The sequence below is a fragment of the Dendrobates tinctorius genome, unplaced genomic scaffold (genome assembly GCF_039654945.1).
Source record: "Dendrobates tinctorius isolate UK_male_01 unplaced genomic scaffold, ASM3965494v1 ptg000120l, whole genome shotgun sequence".
NCBI lineage: Eukaryota > Metazoa > Chordata > Amphibia > Anura > Dendrobatidae > Dendrobates > Dendrobates tinctorius.
Genome location: NW_027361788.1, coordinates 18,746,313 through 18,772,846, shown reverse-complemented (window position 1 = coordinate 18,772,846; position 26,534 = coordinate 18,746,313). Strand labels below are relative to the sequence as shown.

The 26,534-nt window shown below is 46.9% G+C and overlaps 1 protein-coding gene across 6 annotated transcripts in view; it reads right to left on the bottom strand.

Annotated features, from left to right (window-relative positions):
- The window catches only part of FLNA (filamin A), a 143,947-nt gene that overhangs the window by 69,233 nt on the left and 48,180 nt on the right, over positions 1 to 26,534 (bottom strand). For all 6 annotated transcript variants that reach the window (XM_073590823.1, XM_073590825.1, XM_073590824.1 and 3 more), the window contains exon 2: positions 9,777 to 10,208. In XM_073590823.1, the coding sequence (XP_073446924.1) occupies positions 9,777 to 10,155 (379 nt within the window). In that variant the 5' untranslated portion in view covers positions 10,156 to 10,208. The remainder of the gene's footprint in view (positions 1 to 9,776; positions 10,209 to 26,534) is intronic.

Here is a 26,534-nt window from a genome sequence, read left to right as displayed (position 1 = left end):
CTTCCAGCAGGCGCTGACGAGCGACGCGTGGACGAGGACATCAGGATCGCCGCGTCTGAAAGGTAAGTAACGACCGCTGTATCGCTGCTGCATCGCTGTGAGATCTGCCTGTGACAGCTCACTAGCGACCATTTAGCGATGCACCAGCGATCCTGACCGGGTTGTATTGTGGTTGGGATTGCTAGTGCATCGCTAAATGTAAAGGGGCCTTTAGAAGCTGTAGAGCGCTTTGCCATGTTACTGATTGCAGTATAGTCATGTACTCCGCTGTGGTAAACCTTTAACATCCCCATAACAAGTGGGACAGGGTTAGAAGTCATTACCAAACGCTGAACCTGTAATGTGGGATCAGAAGAAAAAAAAAAAAAAAAAGAAAATGCATCTATTATGCCTAGAAGAGCAGTCCAACACAAGTCTGCTAGGCACTGAAGGGTTAACCACATTTGCAAGCCCCAGCACTTAGTGGTAAGGAGTATCCAGCACAAGAATGCAGAGAGGTGGTTGCTCAAGTAGTGGTTTAGAGATTTGGAGAATGGGTGCGGTGCTGCCATTCACTCTCAGCCCGAACAGGACTGGCTGCAGCCCACCGAGATGACAGTGCAAGGATACACAGGAAGATAAAGGCGAGGAAGGGAAGGACAGAAGGGGATGAGAAGAGCAGATGTATAGTATTGAGAGAGAATGATCACTGCTCCAGCCACCATAGAGAAAAAAAAACAAAACAAAAAAACCAACAAACATTGGAGTGCAGTTAAAGGGGGATTGCCCCTTACCTACTCATGGGATAAGTCATTGCATGATATTGGGCTCCATTTTTCAAATTTACATAATTTTGGCGCACTTAAACTTTGCAACTTTTGGCAGTCAGCCATATTCGCAAAGATTCATAAAAGTGGGTAGTGCAGAACAGGGGTGTGGCAACCACTACTTAAATTCTTAACAAGCGGTGTCATTTGCTGTGCCACAAATCTTACTCCAGCAGAGACTGGAGTAGGATTTGTGACAATGTGCATGACAATCATCCAATGCGTCCAAGTCACGATGAAGCGTGTGCCTCATAATGCATTAGAAGCCTCGGACTCCAGCCCATCACCTCATCAAGACCTGTGTGAACAACACCTTTCTTGATAAGGTGGGGCCATGGCCATAAGGAAAGTATCATTCCCTCCAGTCTTAGAAAAGGGCACCTGTTGACAATAAGGCTATGGGTCGCCCTCGCTGGCTTCACCCAGGGCCGGTGTCAGGGGGGGGGGGGGGGGTTTTAGAGATGTGTCACAGCAGCAGTGACCCGGTCCGTGGCCCTGGGCCCCAATATCAACGGCGGTGATGTTTGTAGTGGTTTATATGAAAAGTTTGTGATGCCACCCGTGGTGTTTGGCAAGTAAGATGGTAAGCCAACGCTGCATGCAGATCCACTGGTTCTGTTGGTGTGATGCAGCAAAGATGGTATAGCTCCCCACAGGTAGAGCTGTAGCCCCAGGGCAGTGTAGGTGCAATGGAGGAGTAGGGGCACCGGATGGTGTAGATGTTGATACCCAAATGTAGCGGTGCTGATGCGGGAATGAATGGAGGACACCAGAGCTTGCAGTTTCAAAGCTTTACTCACAGTTCATAGTGCACACAGGTGCCTGCTTCGGTACAGTGTCCTCCGGGGCAGAGGCCCAGCCAACCTCCAGGCAAGATAGGACTCTCCCCGCCAGCATGTGCCTTCCTGAACGACTCCTCTATTGCGCCTTTTAGTATGAAGATCTCCAGTACAGTGGTTCTCTGAAGTTCCTCCTGTCAGATGTTCCTAACAACTCTCCTTGTACGGCAGACAGCTGTAGCCTGCTTCGGGGACTCCCTGCTCCTGAATCCCGGCTTTCTATCAGTTTGCTGTTGTGTCCCAAGTCTTTAATGGGAGTAGTCTCTCTCTCCAGTCGTCACAGCCCACCTAACTACAATCTTTAATCTCTCCCTCTCCTCAGGCATTTTCCCATCCTCCTTCAAACACGCCATTGTTACTCCATTACTAAAGAAACCTGCTCTTGACCCATCCTGCACAAACTACAGACCAGTCTCCAATCTCCCCTTCATCTCTAAACTTTTGGAGCGCTTAGTTTACTCCCACCTTACCCGTTGCCTCTCCACTCAATCCCTTCTAGACCCTTCACAGTCTGGCTTCCGCCCCTTACATTAGACTGAAACTGCACTCATCAAAGTGACCAATGACCTTCTGACAGCAAAACGTAATGGTGACCACTCTCTGCTCATTCTTGACCTATCTGCAGCTTTCGATACTGTTGACCACCATCTCCTACTCTCTAGGCTCCAGTCACTAGGCATTAAGGACACTGCTCTCTCCTGGTTCTCTTCCTATCTCTCTGACCGCTCCTTCAGTGTTTTGTTCTCTGGCTCCACGTCATCTCCTCTTCCTGTTGGGGTACCTCAGGGCTCAGTCCTTAGTCCCCTTCTTTTCTCTCTCTACACAGCCCCAATTGGACAGACCATCAGCAGATTTGGCTTTCAGTACCATCTTTATGCTGATGACACAACTATATATACACACACATCTTCCCCCGACCTCACCCCCGCTGTACTACAGAACGCCAGTGATTGTCTGTCCGCAGTCTCCAATATCATGTCCACTCTCTATCTGAAACTCAACCTCTCTAAAACTGAACTTCTACTCCCGCCGTCTACTAACCTCCCTAAATCTGACATTTCCCTCTCCGTGGATGGTACCACAATAACACCCCGGCAGCAGGCACGCTGTCTGGGTGTTTTGTTTGACACCAATCTCTCCTTCACATCCCATATACAATCTCTTGCCCGCTATTGCCACTTACACCTAAAGAACATCTCTAGAATCTGCCCTTTTCTCACTATGGAAACAAAAACCCTCACTGTTGCATTGATCCACTCCCGCCTGGATTACTGCAATGCTCTATTAATTGGCCTCCCCGTCACTCGACTATTCCCTCTCCAGTCCATACTTAATGCAGCGGCCAGGATCGTCCATCTGGCTAATCGGTACTCGGACGCATCCGCTCTTCGCCAGTCCTTACATTGGCTGCCCATTCATTATAGGATCCAATTCAAAGTACTTGTTCTCACCCACAAAGCTCTCCACAGTGCAGCACCCCCCTACATTTCTTCCCTCATTTCTGTCTATCGGCCTAGCCGATCGCTGCGCTCTACAAACGACTTTAGACTAACCTCTGCACAAATCCGTACCTCCCACTCCCGACTCCAAGACTTCTCCCGTGCTGCTCCTATCCTCTGGAATGCTCTACCCCAAGAAATCAGGACTATCCACAATTTGCATAGTTTTAGGCGCTCCCTCAAAACACTTGTTCAGAGCAGCCTATCACGTTCACTGATCAAAGTAATTCTCTGTGTTAGTGTGCTTGTGTAGCCCATTCACTATCTCCATCCATCCTTCACTCCCTCAAGATGGCTGGACCTTCATTGTAAATACACACCTGTACTTTGTATCTCCCCCACCTCATTGTAGATTGTAAGCTCTCACGAGCAGGGTCATCTCATTTCATCTTATTTTGCTTCAATTATTGTATTGTTACTTATGACTTGTGTTTTGAAACTGTTAAACTGTAAAGCGCTGCGGAATATGTTGGCGCTATATAAAGATTTATTATTATTAGTGCATTTACAACCAACTACTCCACCGGTGTCTGCTGCAGAACCATAAGTGTCCATACAACCTCGGGGACCGGGCCCCGACCTTGCGCTGAGAACCTATAGGCAAGGTTCCTCTTCCAACCCACAACCCCTCTCTGTTCTCCTTCGTTCCGCACTGTTCCTTCTCTCTCTTATGGAAGCTTAGGTTGCAGTTCTACGTCTTTCTCCTTCTCTTTCCTTTTCCGTGCCAGCTGGCTCAGGTCACTCAGGCAGCTGCAGCACTCCTATTCCTTTCCTCGGGAGCCCTCCACCAAGACCAGTCCTCAGCCTCTCCTGACTGACTGTCTTTCCTCCGCCTGAACTCCTGACAGGCTGACCTCCTGTCAGCCTGCTCTCCTCTGGGACTCACCCCTAAGGGACTTACCTGTAATTGTATCTTTCCCCTTCTTTTTATACTAACTCCACCCACCTCCCAGCACATCTCGTGTTACGAAGCAGGGTTCCACGAAAGGTGCTCTGCTACACCCTGAGTCTAAAGCTGCAATGTCGCCCTGCTGAACTATCCTGTGTGTGGGATGCAGGTGTAGGAGTGTGGCCAGGAGTTCCCACCTTACCTGGATGGTGGGGCACCACACCTTAGGAGAAAGTGCAGTACCTCTGCAGCGACTGAGCCTCAGGGGCGCCACAGATACACGTGACAATCCAGAAATACAAGTGTCTCACTGAAGCCTATTACAATAGTCCAACACATTTGGAAGTGGTTTTATCTGTTGCTGGTCGCAAGCAACTCACTTACCATAGGCTTAAATGCAACATCTCTGCAATTTGGTCACTTTTCCAGCAAACTCCCAGGACTAAACTGCTCAATGCAGACAAGTTGCACAAGTGATTCTTGTTGCACCACTATAAGTCACTGTGGTCCCAGCCTAAAAATGGCAGCAAGGTTGGGCATCAAGAACAAGGTGCAATCAAAGCCCCAAAACCCACTTCCAGTCTGAATAGACAACTGGTAACTGATGAATCATCAAATGGGAAAGTCTGATGAAGTGTAGAAAGGGACATCTACAATCACCTGGACAGTAGCCATATCAGGCCAGTTCTAAACTAATGCAACACTCAGGGGAAAAAAAAAAAAAAAACCCTACCTGATGCCATATGTACATAGGGTTATTGAAGCACAGCTAGAGGAAAAAAAATCTGCCTATATGCAGGGGAACCTGTGCAACATTGCACAGGACCTGTGACCATGGACTGGAGACCCCCCCCCCCCATGCCCAGAACAGAGGGCTTGTGCCCTGTGACCACAAAACCAAGGTCAAGAGGCAGAATGAGGCACCTGGCCGCACATGCACCCCGACACTCCAAACTTTAGCACTGATGAATTCAGACTAATCTGTCAGCAGGTTTTTTGCTGTGTAATTTAACAGCAGAATGATGAGGGAGAGACCCTGATTGCAGTCATATGTGTTACTTCGTTTTCTCTGCTGCAGATCTAGCAGAACTGTTGATCTGTGTACATCCCTACCCACAACCCCCATTAGCAGCTTCCACTATACAGTGTGCACAGGAAACTGCCCATCAGGGGCAGGGTTGGACCAGGAAGCACAAGACACCTAGTCCTGCACTGAATCTCCAGGTGATAAAACACTGATTGTATTGAAATGGCAAAACACAGCCTAGAAAGTGACACTGGAATCAGGGTAGCTTCCCCTACATCATTGTGCTCTCAGTTTGCATAGCAAAAACCTGGTCACATTCCATAACAAAAAAAAATAAATAAAAACCATGAGGGGCTTGTTGAGCTGCAGTGCCAGTCTTCTACTAAAGCAGGAGGGCACATGTGCAAAGTCTATAGCACTGAAGAAGATTGAGTATATGAAATCAGCCACAACACCTTCTGGATGAAGTCCCTTGTTCTAGCAGTCACCGGGGGTCCCAGCAATGTGACCCGCACCAATCTAACAACGCACCATTCAGTGGATAGCTGATCATTTACGTACACCAGGATACCTCCCTCAGGTCAAAATAAAATGTAGAAAGTTTTTTGGATTTGAATCTGCTCATAAATTTCCACCTCACACCCATGCCCAGAGGGGATCATATTTGAGTGGCACCGCTCACGGACTCCCAGCGCAGCTTCAGGAAGAGTCTCAGAATCTTGTCTCGTCACGTTTCACAGACAGATCTGAGCTGTGACACTCCCCAAAATCCACCAGCCACCTTTAATGGATTTGTGTGATTAATCCTATCCATTAGAACATTGAAGAAAAAAAATATAAGTACACCTCGAGGCACAAATACTGTACAGGTAGTGACATCATGAAGGAACGCTGTCGATTTCCTCAAGTACCGTACATGGGAAGACCAACTGGGCACTGAAGTGTAGGATGACCTGCCAAAGGGAAGGGATTCTTCTGCCAACACCACAAGGAGTGGAGTGTTCGGTGCTACTGGAGCATGGGTTAGAAGAATATATATGTGTAGTGTTTCCTGAGCAGAAATTCCTGGTCTGGAGATCCTACAACAGCCATAGCAACCACATTCCATAGGTCTGCTGGGATCACCCAGGGCACGACCCCCGAGCTGCCCTGATGGGGCAATTTGCTGGAATTCCGGGAATGATGGACATTCTCCATTATCTGAAGACCAGAACATCCTCTTAGATATGCAAGCTCTGAAGCCCTGCCTCGTTATCAGTACTGCAATGCCATGCATGCCACCACCTTGCCAGTAACATGAGCTGGAACATATGGAAACAACTCACATGACACCACCATAATAAAGAAACTCTGCACAGCACCCAGGTATTAGGGGTCCTGAAAGAGGCGACCCACAAAGGAAGGAGTTAATGAGCAAGGACAACATCCACTATTAGAGGGGTAATGCTTCCCACCAATAAGGGCACCTAGTGCCAGTTTCAGAATGATTGTACTTGAGCAATCTGCCATCAATGCCATGTGTAAAACTGCCCATGTTAACGACAGTATCGGTCTCATAGTCTGGTTGTCAGGTGTTGTCAGACATGCTGGGCCTTAGCTGCACTAAGAGCCATTGTAATAAAGGGAAACATATGGGAGACATCTGTACGTCAGGCTGAGAGGGTCCCGAATCCCAGCTCTGGAGCAGCATTACCAGTGGGGAACTGGAGATTCCTGCAACAAGATGTTCATGTGTCTCCTTGTCATGTAGAAAGGACGCGCACCACCCAGGACATGCCACAGCACCCTCCTTGTCATCCTGGCCAAATACATCCACTCCTCCTAATCTGACCACATCTAGTGCACAGCCTCCTCCCAACTCAGCCATGTATACAGCACTCATCTATACAGTACAACCCCTGCTGGCCAAGCCATGGATATCTGGCAAGCCCTGTCATTTCTCCCGATATACAGTCCATCACCCCTGTCCTCAGATGCATTGAGCCCCTTTCACTATATAGGGAAACCCCTCGGTCCTATGTACAGGGCACCCCTGGCACTTCTTTCCCAGCATAAAACGCACCTCCGTATATACATTGTACCAATCACCTCTATACAACATCCCCCCTTACCCCTCCATATATAGTGAACCCCGTCACCTCTTCTATATAGCGCTCTCCCATAGCCACCTCCTTATACACAGTGGATACCCTGCTTATATGTACAGTGCATCCTATCACCACTATACAATGAACCCCTTACCCCTCCTTATAGACAGTGCACCCCCTTCCTCCTCCCTTTATACACATCACCTCTTCTCTACAGTGCACCCCCTTACCCCACACCCTCTATACAGTGCACCCATTACACCCCCCCTTGCAGACAGTGCACCCCCTCATGCACACTCTCCCCTCTAGTTACAGTGCAATCCTTGCCCCACACCCTCTATACAGTGCACCCCCTTACCCCACACCCTCTATACAGTGCACCCATTACACCCCCCACCCTGCAGACAGTGCACCCCTTCATGCACACTCTCCCCTCTAGTTACAGTGCAATCCTTACCCCACACCCTCTATACAGTGCACCCATTACACCCCCCCTGCAGACAGTGCACCCCCTCATACACTCTCCCCTCTAGTTACAGTGCAATCCTTGCCCCACACCCTCTATACAGTGCACCCCCTTACCCCACACCCTGCAGACAGTGCACCCCCTCATGCACACTCTCCCCTCTAGTTACAGTGCAATCCTTACCCCACACCCTCTATACAGTGCACCCATTACACCCCCCACCCTGCAGACAGTGCACCCCCTCATGCACACTCTCCCCTCTAGTTACAGTGCAATCCTTGCCCCACACCCTCTATACAGTGCACCCATTACACCCCCCCTGCAGACAGTGCACCCCCTCATGCACACTCTCCCCTCTAGTTACAGTGCAATCCTTACCCCACACCCATTACACCCCCCCTGCAGACAGTGCACCCCCTCATGCACACTCTCCCCTCTAGTTACAGTGCAATCCTTACCCCACACCCATTACACCCCCCACCCTGCAGACAGTGCACCCCCTCATGCACACTCTCCCCTCCATTTACAGTGCAATCCTTACACCACACCCTCTATACAGTGCACCCATTACACCCCCCACCCTGCAGACAGTGCACCCCCTCATGCACACTCTCCCCTCTAGTTACAGTGCAATCCTTGCCCCACACCCTCTATACAGTGCACCCATTACACCCCCCTGCAGACAGTGCACCCCCTCATGCACACTCTCCCCTCTAGTTACAGTGCAATCTTACCCCACACCCATTACACCCCCCCTGCAGACAGTGCACCCCCTCATGCACACTCTCCCCTCTAGTTACAGTGCAATCCTTACCCCACACCCATTACACCCCCCCTGCAGACAGTGCACCCCCTCATGCACACTCTCCCCTCTAGTTACTGTGCAATCCTTACTCCACACCCATTACACCCCCCACCCTGCAGACAGTGCACCCCCTCATGCACACTCTCCCCTCTAGTTACTGTGCAATCCTTACTCCACACCCATTACACCCCCCACCCTGCAGACAGTGCACCCCCTCATGCACACTCTCCCCTCTAGTTACAGTGCAATCCTTACCCCACACCCTCTATACAGAGCACCCATTACACCCCCCACCCTGCAGACAGTGCACCCCCTCATGCACACTCTCCCCTCTAGTTACTGTGCAATCCTTACTCCACACCCATTACACCCCCCACCCTGCAGACAGTGCACCCCCTCATGCACACTCTCCCCTCTAGTTACAGTGCAATCCTTACCCCACACCCTCTATACAGAGCACCCATTACACCCCCCACCCTGCAGACAGTGCACCCCCTCATGCACACTCTCCCCCCCTCTAGTTACAGTGCAATCCTTACCCCACACCCTCTATACAGTGCACCCATTACACCCCCCACCCTGCAGACAGTGCACCCCCTCATGCACACTCTCCCCTCTAGTTACAGTGCAATCCTTACCCCACACCCTCTATACAGTGCACCCATTACACCCCCCACCCTGCAGACAGTGCACCCCCTCATGCACACTCTCCCCTCTAGTTACTGTGCAATCCTTACTCCACACCCATTACACCCCCCACCCTGCAGACAGTGCACCCCCTCATGCACACTCTCCCCTCTAGTTACAGTGCAATCCTTACCCCACACCCTCTATACAGAGCACCCATTACACCCCCCACCCTGCAGACAGTGCACCCCCTCATGCACACTCTCCCCCCCTCTAGTTACAGTGCAATCCTTACCCCACACCCTCTATACAGTGCACCCATTACACCCCCCACCCTGCAGACAGTGCACCCCCTCATGCACACTCTCCCCTCTAGTTACAGTGCAATCCTTACCCCACACCCTCTATACAGAGCACCCATTACACCCCCCACCCTGCAGACAGTGCACCCCCTCATGCACACTCTCCCCCCCTCTAGTTACAGTGCAATCCTTACCCCACACCCTCTATACAGTGCACCCATTACACCCCCCACCCTGCAGACAGTGCACCCCCTCATGCACACTCTCCCCTCTAGTTACAGTGCAATCCTTACCCCACACCCTCTATACAGTGCACCCATTACACCCCCCACCCTGCAGACAGTGCACCCCCTCATGCACACTCTCCCCTCTAGTTACAGTGCAGTCCTTGCCCCACAGCGCGTCCCCTTCCCCACCCCCGGTCCTCACCTATGGACACCAGCTTGATGTTCTCCCGGTCCAGGAACTCCAGGGCCACGGACACGTTCTCCAGCTGCATCTGGCGGAAGGTGGGTCTCTGGTTGTACTTGCGGTACATCTTCTTCTGGCTCAGCACCTCCAGCAGTGCGATCAGCCGCAGCCCGTCGCTCAGGTCCGCCTGCAGGTTGGCGATGCGTTTGTTGACGCACTTCAGGTGCTCGTTACACCAGCGGGTGAACGTGTTCTGCTGGATCTTCTTCCATGGCGCGTCCTCCGCCAGGTCCTTCTCCGTGGCCGGCATCTCTGCTGGGTCCGCCCCGGGCACTGCTGCTGCTCCTGCTGCCGCCGCGGCTCCGCTCTGGGTGAGCCTCTGGTGGGCGCTGCTCATTTTGTAGCTTCAGTCGAAGGAGGCGGAGGAATGAGGCGGGCGAGGGGCGGGGCCTAAAGACAGAATGGAGAGGAGTCAGCAGAGCTGGGGAAGCGGAGCGATCACACACAAGAAACTTTACAACTTTTCCCAACACGTGGGACATCTGTAGCCGCCCTCTATATATGATTCTGATTACACTACCCAGCTTTCCTGGAGCACTGATGGGAGTTTAATACTATTGGCGCCCCAGGATACAACAATACATTCAGGAGTCTGGGAAATGGTGGGTGACAACGAACTGTCCTGACTGCACTACAAGTTGCCGGATTTTACAGACAGAAGTTAGTTCAGCAATTCTCCATTGTAGATGCTATGTAACCTGAGGCAGCATGAGGTAGGGGCTGAGACCCTGATTTCAGCGATGTGTAACTTACTAGGCTGTGTGCTGTTGTGTCAATACAGTGAGTGTTTTATCACCAAGACATTATCACTGCCAAGGCTAGTGCGCCCATGAGCCCTGGTCGAAGAACGCCACGTCCTCTGATAAGCAGCTGTCAATATAAAATGTACAAGGAAAGTTGTGGTGTGGGTGGCATTAGCTTTCTGAGCTCTGCTACATCTAAAAACTCTGATTGTGTCAGAACTGCTGCCCCCAGTAAGCTAAGTGATACTTTGCTGCAATCATTCCTGTAGGACCTCTTTCATCAGATGGAGGCCAACAGTGGGGTTTTTTGTCAGCCTCCGTCTGGCAGGTATAAATGTTTTACTGTATAAAGGGAGACTGTATACCATGTACTTTATGGAGAAAGGGGTAAAAGCGGCTAAAGTTCAAATAAAAGTGAGTGTGCGCCTCCTTGTGCCACGGTGGTCATGGTACACAATTCCAAAGCAGACTTTATTTAGCTCAGAGATATGGCAATGTTTTGGGTTTTACAATGCACAATTTTGGAATTGTATACCATGCATGCGGTATATGTTTTTTTGTTTGTATTTTTTTTTAAATGGTTCCCAATGGCGGACAGATACCTGGACATTCCTGACAGTGATGACTATCAAGGGCATACCTCCTGAGTATATGTGCCAGTCAGTGGGCATTAAACCCTGTAAATACATAGTGTTCATCCTAAAAACTGGATACAGTGTGTACTACTCCTATACACTGGATACAGTATGTACTCCTATACACTGGATACAGTGTGTACTCCTATACACTGGATACAGTATGTACTCCTATACACTGGATACAGTGTGTACTCCTAAACACTGGATACAGTGTGTACTCCTATACACTGGATACAGTATGTACTACTATACACTGTATACAGTATATACTCCTATACACTGGATACAGTGTGTACTCCTATACACTGGATACAGTGTGTACTCCTTCTATACACTGGATACAGTATGTACTACTATACACTGTATACAGTATATACTCCTATACACTGGATACAGTGTGTACTCCTCCTATACACTGGATACAGTATGTACTACTCCTATACACTGGATACAGTATGTACTATTCCTATACACTGGATACAGTATGTACTCCTATACACTGGATACAGTGTGTACTCCTCCTATACACTGGATACAGTATGTACTCCTATACACTGAATACAGTATGTACTCCTATACACTGGATACAGTGTGTACTCCTCCTATACACTGGATACAGTGTGTACTACTCCTATACACTGGATACAGTATGTACTCCTATACACTGGATACAGTGTGTACTCCTCCTATACACTGGATACAGTATGTACTCCTATACACTGAATACAGTATGTACTCCTATACACTGGATACAGTGTGTACTCCTCCTATACACTGGATACAGTATGTACTACTCCTATACACTGGATACAGTGTGTACTACTCCTATACACTGGATACAGTGTGTACTACTCCTATACACTGGATACAGTATGTACTCCTATACACTGGATACAGTGTGTACTCCTCCTATACACTGGATACAGTATGTACTACTCCTATACACTGGATACAGTATGTACTATTCCTATACACTGGATACAGTATGTACTCCTATACACTGGATACAGTGTGTACTCCTCCTATACACTGGATACAGTATGTACTCCTATACACTGAATACAGTATGTACTCCTATACACTGGATACAGTGTGTACTCCTCCTATACACTGGATACAGTGTGTACTACTCCTATACACTGGATACAGTATGTACTCCTATACACTGGATACAGTGTGTACTCCTCCTATACACTGGATACAGTATGTACTCCTATACACTGAATACAGTATGTACTCCTATACACTGGATACAGTGTGTACTCCTCCTATACACTGGATACAGTATGTACTACTCCTATACACTGGATACAGTGTGTACTACTCCTATACACTGGATACAGTGTGTACTACTCCTATACACTGGATACAGTATGTACTCCTATACACTGGATACAGTGTGTACTCCTCCTATACACTGGATACAGTATGTACTACTCCTATACACTGGATACAGTATGTACTATTCCTATACACTGGATACAGTATGTACTCCTATACACTGGATACAGTGTGTACTCCTCCTATACACTGGATACAGTATGTACTCCTATACACTGAATACAGTATGTACTCCTATACACTGGATACAGTGTGTACTCCTCCTATACACTGGATACAGTGTGTACTACTCCTATACACTGGATACAGTATGTACTCCTATACACTGAATACAGTGTGTACTCCTCCTATACACTGGATACAGTATGTACTCCTATACACTGGATACAGTGTGTACTCCTATACACTGGATACAGTGTGTACTCCTTCTATACACTGGATACAGTATGTACTACTTTACACTGTATACAGTATATACTCCTATACACTGGATACAGTGTGTACTCCTCCTATACACTGGATACAGTATGTACTACTCCTATGCACTGGATACAGTATGTACTCCTATACACTGGATACAGTATGTACTCCTATACACTGGATACAGTATGTACTATTCCTATACACTGAATACAGTATGTACTCATATACACTGGATACAGTATGTACTCCTATACACTGGATACAGTGTGTACTCCTCCTATACACTGGATACAGTATGTACTACTCCTATACACTGGATACAGTATGTACTCCTATACACTGAATACAGTGTGTACTACTCCTATACACTGGATACAGTATGTACTCCTAAACACTGGATACAGTGTGTACTAATCCTATACACTGGATAGTGTGTACTTCTATACACTGGATACAGTGTGTACTAATCCTGTACACTGGATAGTGTGTACTCCTATACACTAGATACATTGTGTATTCCTACACGCTAAAGTGTGAACTGAACTCCTATACACCTGATAGTGTGTACGCCTATACATTTTATAAAGTGTGCATTCCTATTCGCTAGATAGTGTGCACTCTTATACCCTAGATACAGTGTGTAATCTTATACGCTAGATAAAATGTGTACTCCTTTACGCTAAAGTGTGAACTTCTAGACACTACAGTGTGTACACCTAGACGCTAGATACAGTGTAAACTCCTACACGCTGGATAGTGTGTACTCCTATACGCTAGTGTGTACTCCAATGCACTAAATACTGTACATTGTGTACTCTTATATGCTAGATAAAGTGTGTACTCCTATATGGTTTATACAGTGTGCAATCCTATACACTAGAATATAGTGTGTACTATTATACATTAGTGTACTCCTATACGCTAGATAGTGTGTACTCTTATTCGCTAGTGTGTACTCCTATACACTAGATACAGTGGGAACTGCTATATGCTTGATACAGTGTGCACTTCTATACAGTTGATAAAGTGTGTATTGCTATGCGCTATATACAGTGTGAATTCCCATACACTTGATACAAACGTTTCATTCATTCTCCACTTTACCGCTTTACCTTAGGTATTAGAGGTCAAGGGACTCCTACTCTCTAAGGCAATGAGAAAAAACTTTGTCCAGCTCCACGATGTAGTGAAAAATATTCTTTATTCACTCAATAGAAATGAGGTTTAAAAGCCAGCATGAGTTACAAGGCATCATGATACCATGGTATCATGATTAAGAGTGCCTAGCCACTCGAAACGCGTAGATCGATCGCATGCCTTGTAACTCATGCTGGCTTTTAAACCTCATTTCTATTGAGTGAATAAAGAATATTTTTCACTACATCGTGGAGCTGGACAAAGTTTTTTCTCATTGCCTTGGATTGTGCGCTTTGACACAGCGGTCTCGTGCTCCGATGTTGGAATGCCGTATCTGGTTAGCTGGATTTGTATCCTGATTTATTACTCCTACTCTCTACACTAGGCAGGGGTCCCAGAGGCAAGTCCCCTAACTACTAGACATTTATCCACAGGTTATATCAAGTAAGAATCACCTGCACTGTAAGCTAAACAGGACTATAATAAGTGGTTCCCAGATTGGATCTTTGCAGAATGGCAGCATGTATTAACTCTTCCCATAGAAACAAAGCAGCGATTGATACTTTTGATTAAGGCCGGGGTCACACTTGCGAGAAACTCGCACATCTCACACCTCAATACCCAGCACCGGCACTCGGGACCGGAGTGTGCAGCTGCATGTATTTCTATGCAGCTGAGCGTTCCGGTCTGAGTGCCGGCGGCAGTGCCGGGTATTGAGACGCGGGACTCGTGTGAGTTTCTCGCATCACACTCACAAGTGTGACCCTGGCCTAATTCCTACACCCTAATGTCACACTACATGAGCTAGCTCTGTAATTAATATGAAAAAATGCAAATTAATTAATATAAAAAAATGCAAATGAGCAGTTATATAAACAGGATTATATTCTGCATATTATATAGACAGCCAATTCTGTCCAATAGAACAGATTACTAAAGTCAACTTCAAAACATCAGGTATGGGTCAGGTCAAGAGTAGTACAAGGGGAAAAAAGTGGATTGGATTTTTTCCTGTCTGACTCTATGGGTTCCCCAGAGATCAGTGGTGTCAGGCAGCCACAAATGATTGAGCCCGATTTTTTTTTTTACCAGTGAAAATGTGTTTTACAAGCAAAAACAAAAATGCAGAGCAAAATTGGCTATTTTTGGTAAAAACACTTTTTTTTACTACTGCATTTAAGGCCTCTTTCACATGTCCATGTCTCCGGTGTGTGTGGTGACAGTTTTCACACGTCCCGGAGACACGTACACACGTAGACCCATTCAAATTAATGGTTATGTACACATGTCAGTGTGTTTCCAAGGACCGTGTGTCCGTGGGCAAAACACGCTGACATGTCCATTTTTTGCCGTTAACACGGACGGCAAAACGTCCTACACACGGAGAACACACATTGATGTCCTCAATGCGACACGGACAGCCGCCGGGGAAGGAGCACTACTGTAAGCACTGTGCCCTGGTGGCTGGCGCTGAAGCCAGCTGTTATTTTCCCTTGCTCTGCCAGCAAGCAGAGGAGAATGATGAGCGTTATATTAAAGTCCGAGCGACAGCAGGTGGGGGCTTTTGGGACTGTTACCCCCATCATCCGACACCTGCTGTCGCTAATAACAGTGACAGTAGGTGCGGATGATCGGGTATTCTACAGCCCCCACCTGCGGGCGGTCGGACTTTAATATAACGCTCATCATTCTCCTCTGTTCGCCGACAAAGCAGGGGAGAATTAAGACAACAGGCTTCAGCACCTGCCGCCGGGGAACAGTGCCTACAGTAGTGCTCCTTCCCCGGCGGCTGTCCGCGTGGTACTGATGCAGCAAACGGGTGCCACACATAGTACACACACAGACACATGGACACACAGACACGGATATCTCCGATACCGGTTTTTCCGGTACCGGAAATAAACGGACGTGTGAAAGAGGCCTAAAATAGATTTGTGTGACTTTAGAAATAAATGGAGTCTGGCTCAACAGAACTGGATTTTCCTTTTCTTTTTATTTTTCAAAAGAAAATATAGTGTATACAAAAGAAAAATTTACATGGTTGACAGTTGACGGGGTCATGTCGACCATGTAAATTTTTCTTTTGTATGTACTATATTTTCTTTTTAAAAAGAAAAAGAAAAGGAAAATCTAGTCTTGTTCAGCCAGACTCCAATTTTTTCTATTATCCTTGATGTGAGGCTGGTGTCTGAGCTCCAGGTGGATGAGCATAGCGTAACTGGGTGAGCTGGAGTCAAGTTTTTCTAAGGCTAGTTCCAAACTAGCGTATTGAGGTGCAGCGCACGCTCGCCGTGAAGCTCCGCCTATGGGCGCATGACGCTGCATGCGACCTGCGTACCCTATCTTTAGCATTGGGTACGCAGGCCATGAGCAGGTATGCTTTGCCGGCGCATGCGTCCATTTGACGGTGTGCCGGCCGCACCAAAATGCAACACGCTGCGTTTGGCGCAGGTTGGCGCACCGTCAAAAGGACGCATGCGCCGGCAAAAGCATACCTGCGCACGGCCTGCGTACCCAATGCTAAAGATAGGGTACGCAGGTCGAATGCAGCGTCATGCGCCCATAGGCGGAGTTGACAGGAGGAGGCGTGGCAGGGGCGGAGCTTCACGACGAGCGTGCTCTGCGCCTCAAAACGCTAGTGTGAAACTAGCCTAACTGTGTGAATTTACCCTTAAAGTAGGAGAACCTGGGGTATGGAAGCTGGGGAATGTTTGCACTACGTTTTACAAAATCTTTTCTATGCACAGAATTGAAAATTTAAGCAGAATCGGACCAGCAGTGCAGATTCTACCTTTGCAAACTGTCGATTTATGCTGTGAATTTTTACTGCACATTTGAAAATCCACAGGAAAGTCTGCTACAAATTTGCATGAGATCCATGCTACTTTTTGTCAGTTTATGCCCCTTCTGCAGGTGTCGTTAGGATAGGTTCCCACTGAATTTTTTAACATGGCTTTTGAAGCGTATCCAAGTCAACATCCACGTTAAAGACGATTTGAAACTGTTTTGATCTGGATTTTGAAGCAGATCCGCTTTAAACATTTAAAATCAACATAAAAAAACTCAGTGAGAACAAAGCCTTAAATGGTTTTACCGTATTAGAAAAAGGGATCTTTTCTAGAAATTGTGCCACTCTCCTGCTTTACGTATTGCAGAAGTCAGGACATCTCCAATACTACATACAGTCCAAGGCCAGTTTCACACCTCCAGATAATTCCGGTACCAGTAAACACGATACCGGAGTTATCTGTGTCCGTGTGGATACGTGGTACCTCCGTGTGGTACACGTGTGGCAACCGTGTGCCGCATCAGGACCACACGGACGGCCGCCGGGATGAAGCACTACTGTAAGTGCTGTTCCCGGCGGCTGGTGCTGGACGCGGCTGTAATTCTTTTCTGCTGCTCTGCCGGCAACAGCGAGCAGGAGAGAAGAATGAATGAAAAGCCAACGTGGGGTCCCCCTCAGTTTGTGAACCAACCAGACGAAACTTACAGCTGGGGGCTGCAGCAATCAGCTGTCAGCTTCAGCAAGGTTGGTTCTCAAGAATAGAGGGATCCCCTGTTTTTTTAATTATTTAAATAATTTAAAAAATCGGCGTGAGGTCCCCCCTATTTTTGACAACCAACCTGACTAAAGCTGAGAGCTGATATTCTCTGGCTGGTAAGGGGCCATTGATCTTGGTCCCCCACAGCCTAAAAACAGCAGCCCCCGGCTGCCCAGAAAAGGCGCATCTATTAGATGCGCCTATTCTGGAGCTTTGCCCGGTTGTTCCCACTTTAAATAATTAAAAAAACAGTGTGGGGACCCCTCTATTCTTGAGAACCAACCTTGCTGAAGCTGACAGCTGTGTATACATGTGCAGCACGTGTTGCGGGCCATGTGTTCGTGTTAAAACAGACATGTCAGCGTATTTTGCACACGGACACAGGGCCCGTGAAAACACGCTGACATGTGCATAGACCCATTCACTTGAATGGGTCTACATGTGTCAGTGTCTCCGGTACGTGAGAAAACTGTCACTACACGTACCCGAGCCACAGATGTGTGAAAGAGGCCCAAAGAAGAGTGGTGTTGTTTCTGGAGTAAGGGCTCATACACATGGTTGTATCTTTGGTCCGAGTGTGATCAGACAAAACATTGGATCGCATTCTGACCAGTGTTATTCTGTGGGGGCATGAACGTCAAAAAAAAAAATCGCTGGATGCCCGAGTTTGATCAAATATTGAGATCGAACTCAGTCATGCAAGTTAATAAGTCTGTGGAAACCATTGGACTGCACAAGGATGATATCTGAGTGCAATCAGATTTCCACAGACTGACACAATGGAGAAGATAGAGATTTTTTCTCAGATAACACTGTGATCACACTCAATTGGTCCAATTTTATCAGATGAGAGAATACATGCTTGTATGTTCGTAGCCTAAAAGCCCCGTCACACACAGCGAGATCGCCAGCGAGAACGCTGATTTTGTGACGCCACAGCGATCTCGCCAGCAATATCGCTGTGTGTGACATGTATCAGCGACCGGCCCCCCTGCCGGGTATCGCTGATCGCGCTTGAACGTCCTGGGACATTTTTTGATCGTTGGTCTCCCGCTGGCCAGCGCGCATTGCTGCGTGTGACAGCGAGAGACCAATGATCAGCGACGCTGGGAGCTGGTTTCCAATGTAAACAGCGGGTATCTAAGAGTTGCACGGCTCTTAGATACCCGCTGTTTACCTTGGATACCAGCCTGCTCACTGGTCCTGATCGCTGGAGGGGCTGTCTATGTGACAGCTCACCAGCGATCAGCTGTCACGGTCACGTGTGTCTGGACGCAGCGAGTACCGCAAGGCGAACCCATATGACACACGTGACCCTGGATACACCGCCTCCAGTGGGGCGAATTTAAATAATAAGACGTGCAGCTGGATACACCGTCTCCAACTGGCGAATTTAGGTATTACACGTATTTATACAATAATCTGGAAACCCCGCCTCCAGTAAGGCGAATTTAAATAATAAAGGGGAACCTGAGAAACATTAACAATGGTGGGCACTGCGATAGGGAATAGGGACGTGGAGACCTCCTGCACTCCAATGAGCCAGTGTCCCTGCACTCCTAACGTTCCCTATGCCGGGTTCTGCACTGGGCGACGCACAGGAACCTTAAAACCCTGACTCGCCCTGACCCTAAACCCTCACTAGGGAATTGGTTGGTGCGGAAACTAATCCCACCACTGCACTAAACACACACAAGGGAAAATGACAATACAGGGGGAACACCACTTAGCTTTGCTCTGTTGAGTAAGCTCCTAGCAACAGAGCCCACCACCTGCGTGCATCTTCTCCTCCACCCGGATCCATCACCATAACCGGATCCATCACCATTGTTAATGTTACCCAGGTTCCCCTTTATTTTAATTCGCCTTACTGGAGGCGGGGTTTCCAGATTATTGTGTAAATACGTGTAATACCTAAATTCACCAGTTGGAGGCGGTGTATCCAGCTGCACGTCTTATTATTTAAATTCGCCCCACTGGAGGCGGTGTATCCAGGGTCACGTGTGTCATATGGGTTCGCCTTGCGGTACTCGTTGCGTCCAGACACACGTGACCGTGACATTATCACCAACCATGAACAAACACACCTGAACTCTTTTATAGAGCCTCACACCTGATTTGTAATTAAGTGCACATTAAACCAAAGAAACTAAAGTGCACTACCGCTCACCACCACCGGGGCAACTTAGAATGAACGACACCACGTGTAATAATTCTAATGGCCACCGGGGGCAATCAACCCACTTTGGCAACAAGCCAAAGGAAAAAGGTTAACTTTGTCCATTTAACTTGTCAGATCCAGCCTGGATCATGACACTAACTATGTCCCAGCGATCCCATCCACGTCATATCGTTGGTGGGATTGCTGGGACATTGATGCGTGTAACGGGGCCTTAAGGCCGGGGTCACACTTGCGAGTGTGATGCGAGAAACTCGCTTCAATACCTGGCACTGCCGCTGGCACTTGGGACCGGAGTGTGTGGCTGCATAGAAATACATGCAGCCGCACACTCCGGTCCCGAGTGTCGGCGGCAGTGCCAGGTATTGATGCGAGTTTCTCGCATCACACTCGCAAGTGTGACCCCGGCCTAAGGCAGATGATTTTTTTCTAATACTGACCGACATAATAGAAATCCCACATGACTGGTACGTAGCCTGGCATTTCTATTATTCCTTATGCGGATAGTGATTTTGACAGCAGGCATGCAGAGGGAGTTTTTCCATGTCTTGCATTAGTAAATGAGGTTTCTCATACAGTGCATGCGTATTACCACTCATCTTCTCTTATTACATAGTTTACAACGCTTGGTTTAATGTCCCTTTGAGGTTGACTTTTAGTAATCTATCTGCAATTTGCAGCAGATTTAGTGAGTTAATAAGGGATTTAAAGGCCAATTACAGCTTATAAAAACCTTACGGATAAATCGTATGTATAATCACGGCATCCTGACTGGAGTCTAATTCGGATTTAATTATTTCATTGTGGGACGGGTAGATGCTATCGGATACAGGAGAAGGCAGCTACTATCTGAAATCTCAGGATGTGACTAACCAATGAGACAGCAAAGGGTCAAATGTCTGTGCACACAGATCACTGAGTCACTGGAGAGACAGATCTGATGGGAGGAGGATGTACTTATCCAGGGTGCTAAAATCGGAATTACACAGATTATTTAGCATCAAAGTAGCTGGAGTTTGGTTGAATCTGATCTTATGTGTATGGTCCACTCAATGTCTACCATTGGGTATTGAGTCCTTCGTCCACTAGTTGCTAACTGGTTCTGTCTGCTCATCCGCATGGTAGACTGATGCCGAGGCTAGCTTCACATTGCATGCATTATTCGAGTTGTCCTTACCAGAATAGTGCATATGCAATTTTTTATTTTATTTTTTTTTTAAATTGGTCTGTGCAGAAAATTGTCCGTCTGCACTGGCACAATGGCTATGTGGGTTGTGTGTGGATCCTGAGGGGGGGGGGGGAATAGCAATGTGTATTTATATTCTTCTACTGACCTACAGTTAACATCTGACCATGACTCTATTGCACGAAAAAAAAAAGCGGCAGAAACGTAGGAGAACATGCCTCCTAAAATACTGCAATTTGTCAGCAGTTTGCCAGGAAGAGGACACACATAAAATCCTTCTAAGGTGTATGGAGTCCTTGAAGATATTATGATGGGGGGACACAGTCGGTAAACCCTCAAACTCGCTTTAGATGGTCCACATAAGGTGTTGTCCAGTTCAACTTGACTGATATACAGTATGTGCACTTTTAGGGTATGTGCCCACGTTGCAGATTCTGCTGCGTTGTACAGTACCATTAAAGTGTATGAGAATTGAAAAACGCAGCGCACATGCTGTGGATTTTTCCGCGGATTTAAATCCGCAGCATGTCAATTCTTTGTGCGGATCCACAGCGTTTTGACACCTACTCCATTATAGGAATCCACAAGAGTCAAAACGCAGGAGAAATCCGCAAAAAATCTGCACGAAATCCGCAGGTAAAACGCAGGTCACTTGACCAGCGGATTTAGCCAAATAAGCGCAGAAAATTCCGCAGGGTAATCCGCAACGTGTGCACATACCCTTAGGCCTCAGTTTCCGTGTGTTCTTTAGGCAGCTGCTGAGATACGAGGCAGTGAGTATATAAGAAGTATGTAGCAATATATAAGGCATATTGAGCAATACTTGGCATCACTTCCTTTATTCTTGGGGCGGTATTGCCTCATACTTCGTTCACTTCAAGGCACCGTTTAGTTATTCCTACAAATCTCTAAATGGTGATTGAATGAAGTAACTCCACCTGTAGCTGCTTCCATAGTGCACACAAGTGGCCCTCAAGGCTCCCTTTCCATGTTGCTACAGGGGCTCTTTCTCAACATTGCTTCACACCCTCTGATCTGTTTACCACTGCAATGATCTTTATCATTTAGTAGACAAAAACATAAGGGGCGTTCCAGCTGATAAAATTTCTTGCTTTATAGAAAAAATTAAAATAGTACAGCGGCTTACTCCTCAAGAGCAGATGGATGTGCTATGAGGCACTGAGATACCAGCTACGCATTTCGACCCTACATGGGTCTTTATCCGCATCCACTTAATGGTGACTTTTATTTCCCATTGACTTGCATTGGGGTCGGGTTTCGGAAGAAACTCCGATTTTTTTTTGCCCTAGTCGGACCAGTTTCATCCCACTCAAATTTTGTTTCATGAAACCCGATCCGACCAAAGTCGCTCAACTCTACTCGCGACTATTTGCCGGGTTTGGTGCACTAGGTCCAGGTCTAGCAGACAGGTATGAAGAGCAAAACAGAGAGCAGCCGACAGCACAACGGAGGGATGCAGGTTCAAAGGTTCATGGACCCAAATGAACAATAGTCCAAATAAGGAAAAGGAACAGCATCCGGTCTAGGTGAAAAATTGTATCAAAAATTTATTCTGCCAGTACAAAATACAACGTTTCGGCCATATTGTGGCCTTTTACCTGAAAAAGGCCACAATATGGCCGAAACGTTGTATTTTGTACTGGCAGAATAAATTTTTGATACAATTTTTCACCTAGGTATGAAGAGCACATCTCAAAATGGTGAATTTTGTGAGTAGCCCTGCACAGAAGTACAGACGTGGATGCACATTTACTGGTCTCAGGGGTTTAGAGATGGTTTAGGTATGGTACGCTGGAGGATGGTACTACGTGTTAAGCCCCCGTCACACTCGGCGACGCTACAGCGATCCTGACAATGATATGACCTGGTAGGGATCGTTGCTGTCTCACTATGTGGTCGCTGGTGAGATGCCAAGCAGTCAGATCTTCCCAATGACGCAGCAACGATACGGCGACCTTTGTCACAATGTCGGCAATTCCATGCCTATGTGTCTCGCTTCTGAGTCGCTAACGAGGTTGTTGGGAAGGTGTCAAACATACCGATGAATACTACCCAGCGGGACCTCAATGATCAAAAAAATGTCCAGGTCATTCCCACACGACCAGCGATCTCACAGCAGGGGTCGGTCGCTGCTACCTGTCAAACGTAGCGAGGTCGCTGTTGCATCACAAAATTTGTGACTCAGCAGCGATCTCGCTTAGTGTGACGGGGGATTTAGAGGAGGTGCTCAACGCTGGATGTGACAGTGTGTTGGGAGTCCTTGATGGGAGAATTCTGAATGGGGGTACTGTGGGAACCCCTGGATCTCAGTGTACTGCTTTGGAGTGATTTCTGTGGAAAGGCTTTGGTTATCATTATACCTGTAAGGGTGTGCACACGGTGCGGATTGTGCTGTGGATTTTTCCGCGCAGATTTGGCTAAAACCGCAGGTAAATCCGCAGGTCAAAGGACCTACGTTTCACCTGCGGATTTAGTGTGGATTAGCCTGCTGTTTTCCCCTGCGTTTTGACACTTGGTAATGGATCAGGTGTCAAACCGCTGCGGATTCCGCACAAAGAAGTGACATGCTGTGGATTTAAAACCGCAGCTAATCCACGCGGAAAAATCCGCAGCATGTGCACAGCGTTTTTCATTTTGCATAGACTTAAATGCTACTGTACAATGCAGCAGAAACTGCTGCAGATCCACAGGGCCAAATCTGCTGAGGATCCGCAACGTGTGCACAGACCCTGAAGGGGGCTTTGGGTTGAAACTACTTTGAAGGGGGTGGGAGCTGAATGTGGCTCGCGCCCCTCTCACTAAGCTGAATGTGACTGTCAGGGTATGTGCACACTTTGCGTTTTCTGCTGCGTTTCCGCAGCGTTTTTGGCTCTGCAGAAACGCAGCAGAATCTGTTGTACAGTACCTTTATTTCCTATGGAAATAAAAAAAAGCTGTGCACATGCTGCGTTTTTTTCCGCGCGGTTTTGCTGCGGTTTTCAAAACGCAGCATGTCAATTGTTTGGTGCAAAAACGCTGCGGTTTTACACCTCATCCATTATGAGGTGAAAACCGCAGGGCAAAACCGCAGAAAAAACGCAGATAAACCGCAGAAAAACCGCAGCACTTTGTCCTGCGGATTTCCTGCGGTTTTCTCTACAAAATCCGCAGAGACAAAAAACTATGTGTGCACATCAAGGTCACTGGTCTATGGTGAGTTACAACGAAACCTCTTTCTTTGATTACAAAATATGTATTATAATAGTAGCAAATTTGCTGCATCTGCAACGTCTGGACATAACCTTAGGCCTCAATCACACGCCGCGATTTTTAATGTTTGAAAAAAAATGGTACCAGTGTCATCAGAGTCTGGTCATTGTATCAGCATTTTTCATGAATGAATGGATGGATACATACTGTATATAACAGAGCTCTCCTTTGCAACGTTAAATACTTACAGCACACAGATGCCATCAATGTGCTGTCTGGTTTTTTTTCACCAACCCAAAAACTTGTATTGGCCCTCGTTATCCCTGCTGCCGGACTTCTCTGGTAGCTGTTTCTCAGGAAGAGCAAGAGGTTCGAAATTGGACTTACCAGATCCTTAACTCCTCCAGCATCACCTATCTGGGTAACGCTGACTGACAGCGGAACCTGTTGATATCGTCAGCTTTGCCCGACAGTAGTCTAATATGTGTGGGGGCGTTAAAGGTACGATCAATTATAATGTAGTTTGGCAGCTTTTTCAGATGTAAAATCAGCAACAAATTCCAGTCATAGGTTGCCTTTTTCCTAATCATATCCACAAGCTGCTTTTGTTTTCATCCTGGAAATGTATCTACTTTGCTTTTTTTTTTTTTTTTTTTTTTTATCTGTACCATGTAAATTATGCCTGAATATATGTTACATATTTCACCCGTTGACCATGACAGACATAAAAAAAAAATAAAAAATAAAAATAAAAACTACATCTGTTGATGGTTTTTCCATTAGCACGTTTTCTATGACATTTTCGTTCCATCCCTGACTCCTGTTCTGACCTTCGTGACGGCTACAGCCACAGTTACAAGGTATAGAACTCTGACGCAGGAACCCGGGATCCGCTGAAACTAGAGAATTAACGACGCAGGTTTTTGGCTTTTTTTTGTTTTTAAATCCATTGCAATTTTGGGCAGATTTGCCGCTGCTGACTTCCTTGCTGAGACTTGCAAAATGGTTACAGAAACCGTCTACAGGAAATCCGCAATATGTGAATTTACACTTAGGGAGGTAATAAAAGTGATCAGAATGGATAATAATAATAATAAATAATAATAAATGTTATTTCTATAGTGCCAACATATTCCGCAGCACTTTACATTTCAGAGGGGATTTGTACAGACAATAGATATTACAGCATAACAATAATCACATAGATTATAACAAATACCAAGAGGAATGAGGGCCCTGCTCGCAAGATTACAGTCTATGAGGAAAAAGGGAGACACGAAAGGTGGGTGGTAACAGTTGCCCTGATTGTATGGATGATTTCAATCAAAACCATCTCCCACAAAGATTCACCTTGAGCAAGCATGGCTGGTTTCTCCAACTGTAATGGCCAATATCAGCCAAAATGTCTATGGCTGCTTTGGTGTTAAGACCAGATGATCCTTAGTTCAGCCATTGATCTACTTCTAGTAAATGTTTGGTCACCTTCATTTATTGTTCCACTGATTATCTTATTAATACTATAGAGTAGCTGTGGGTTCAGCAATTCTCTGCAGTCTTTTGCAGGCAGGTGAAGCGATGTTAGTACGAGCCCCATCTTGCCTGCGGCGGCCTCTCCAGCCCCGATCCCTTGTATGAACACAGTAGTCTAAGCTTTTTTGTCCTGAGGAAGCCCCTGTTCCCGGTGATGGGAGATGAGTCATGTGACTGGGAATGCTGTATGCAGCCGGCTGACCGCAGGGCTTACTAATGTCTTACAGGAGGTCGGAATTTGTTTCAGTGCAGAAATTTCCTTAAAATGGAAGTAGAAGAGGGGATTGGGTTACACATGCCTGTGCTTTGTTCTGATGCTAGTGTGTCAGCGGGTACATACTATTCCCATACTCCGCCAGAGCACATAGTAAGCATTTCTGCAAGAATTATGATTGACCCTCAAGCAGTGAAAAAATAAAAAGGGACACCGAGACGTAGATTGAGCCATGTGTAGATCTGGAGTAAAGATTTCCAAAGATGAAAAAAGCAACCACCTCTTGAATGTTACATGTATAATGAGATGTGGGAAGTAGAAGTCCCTTTTTTTTTTTTTTTTTTTTTTTTTTTTTTCCCTAAATGGGCTTTTTCTACAGCTGGAAAATAAGAATTTTCCTGGCCGATCCCACCCAGAAATCAAGTTTGTCTCTTGCTTGGAAATCACTTTGATTAGTGCCAACCATTTAACTAGTCAGTGGGGCAAAGCAGATCTCATCAGACTCTGTCGCTGATTAAGGGCAGTTTCACACGTATCTCCGGTACGTGTAGTGACAGTTTTCTCACGTAC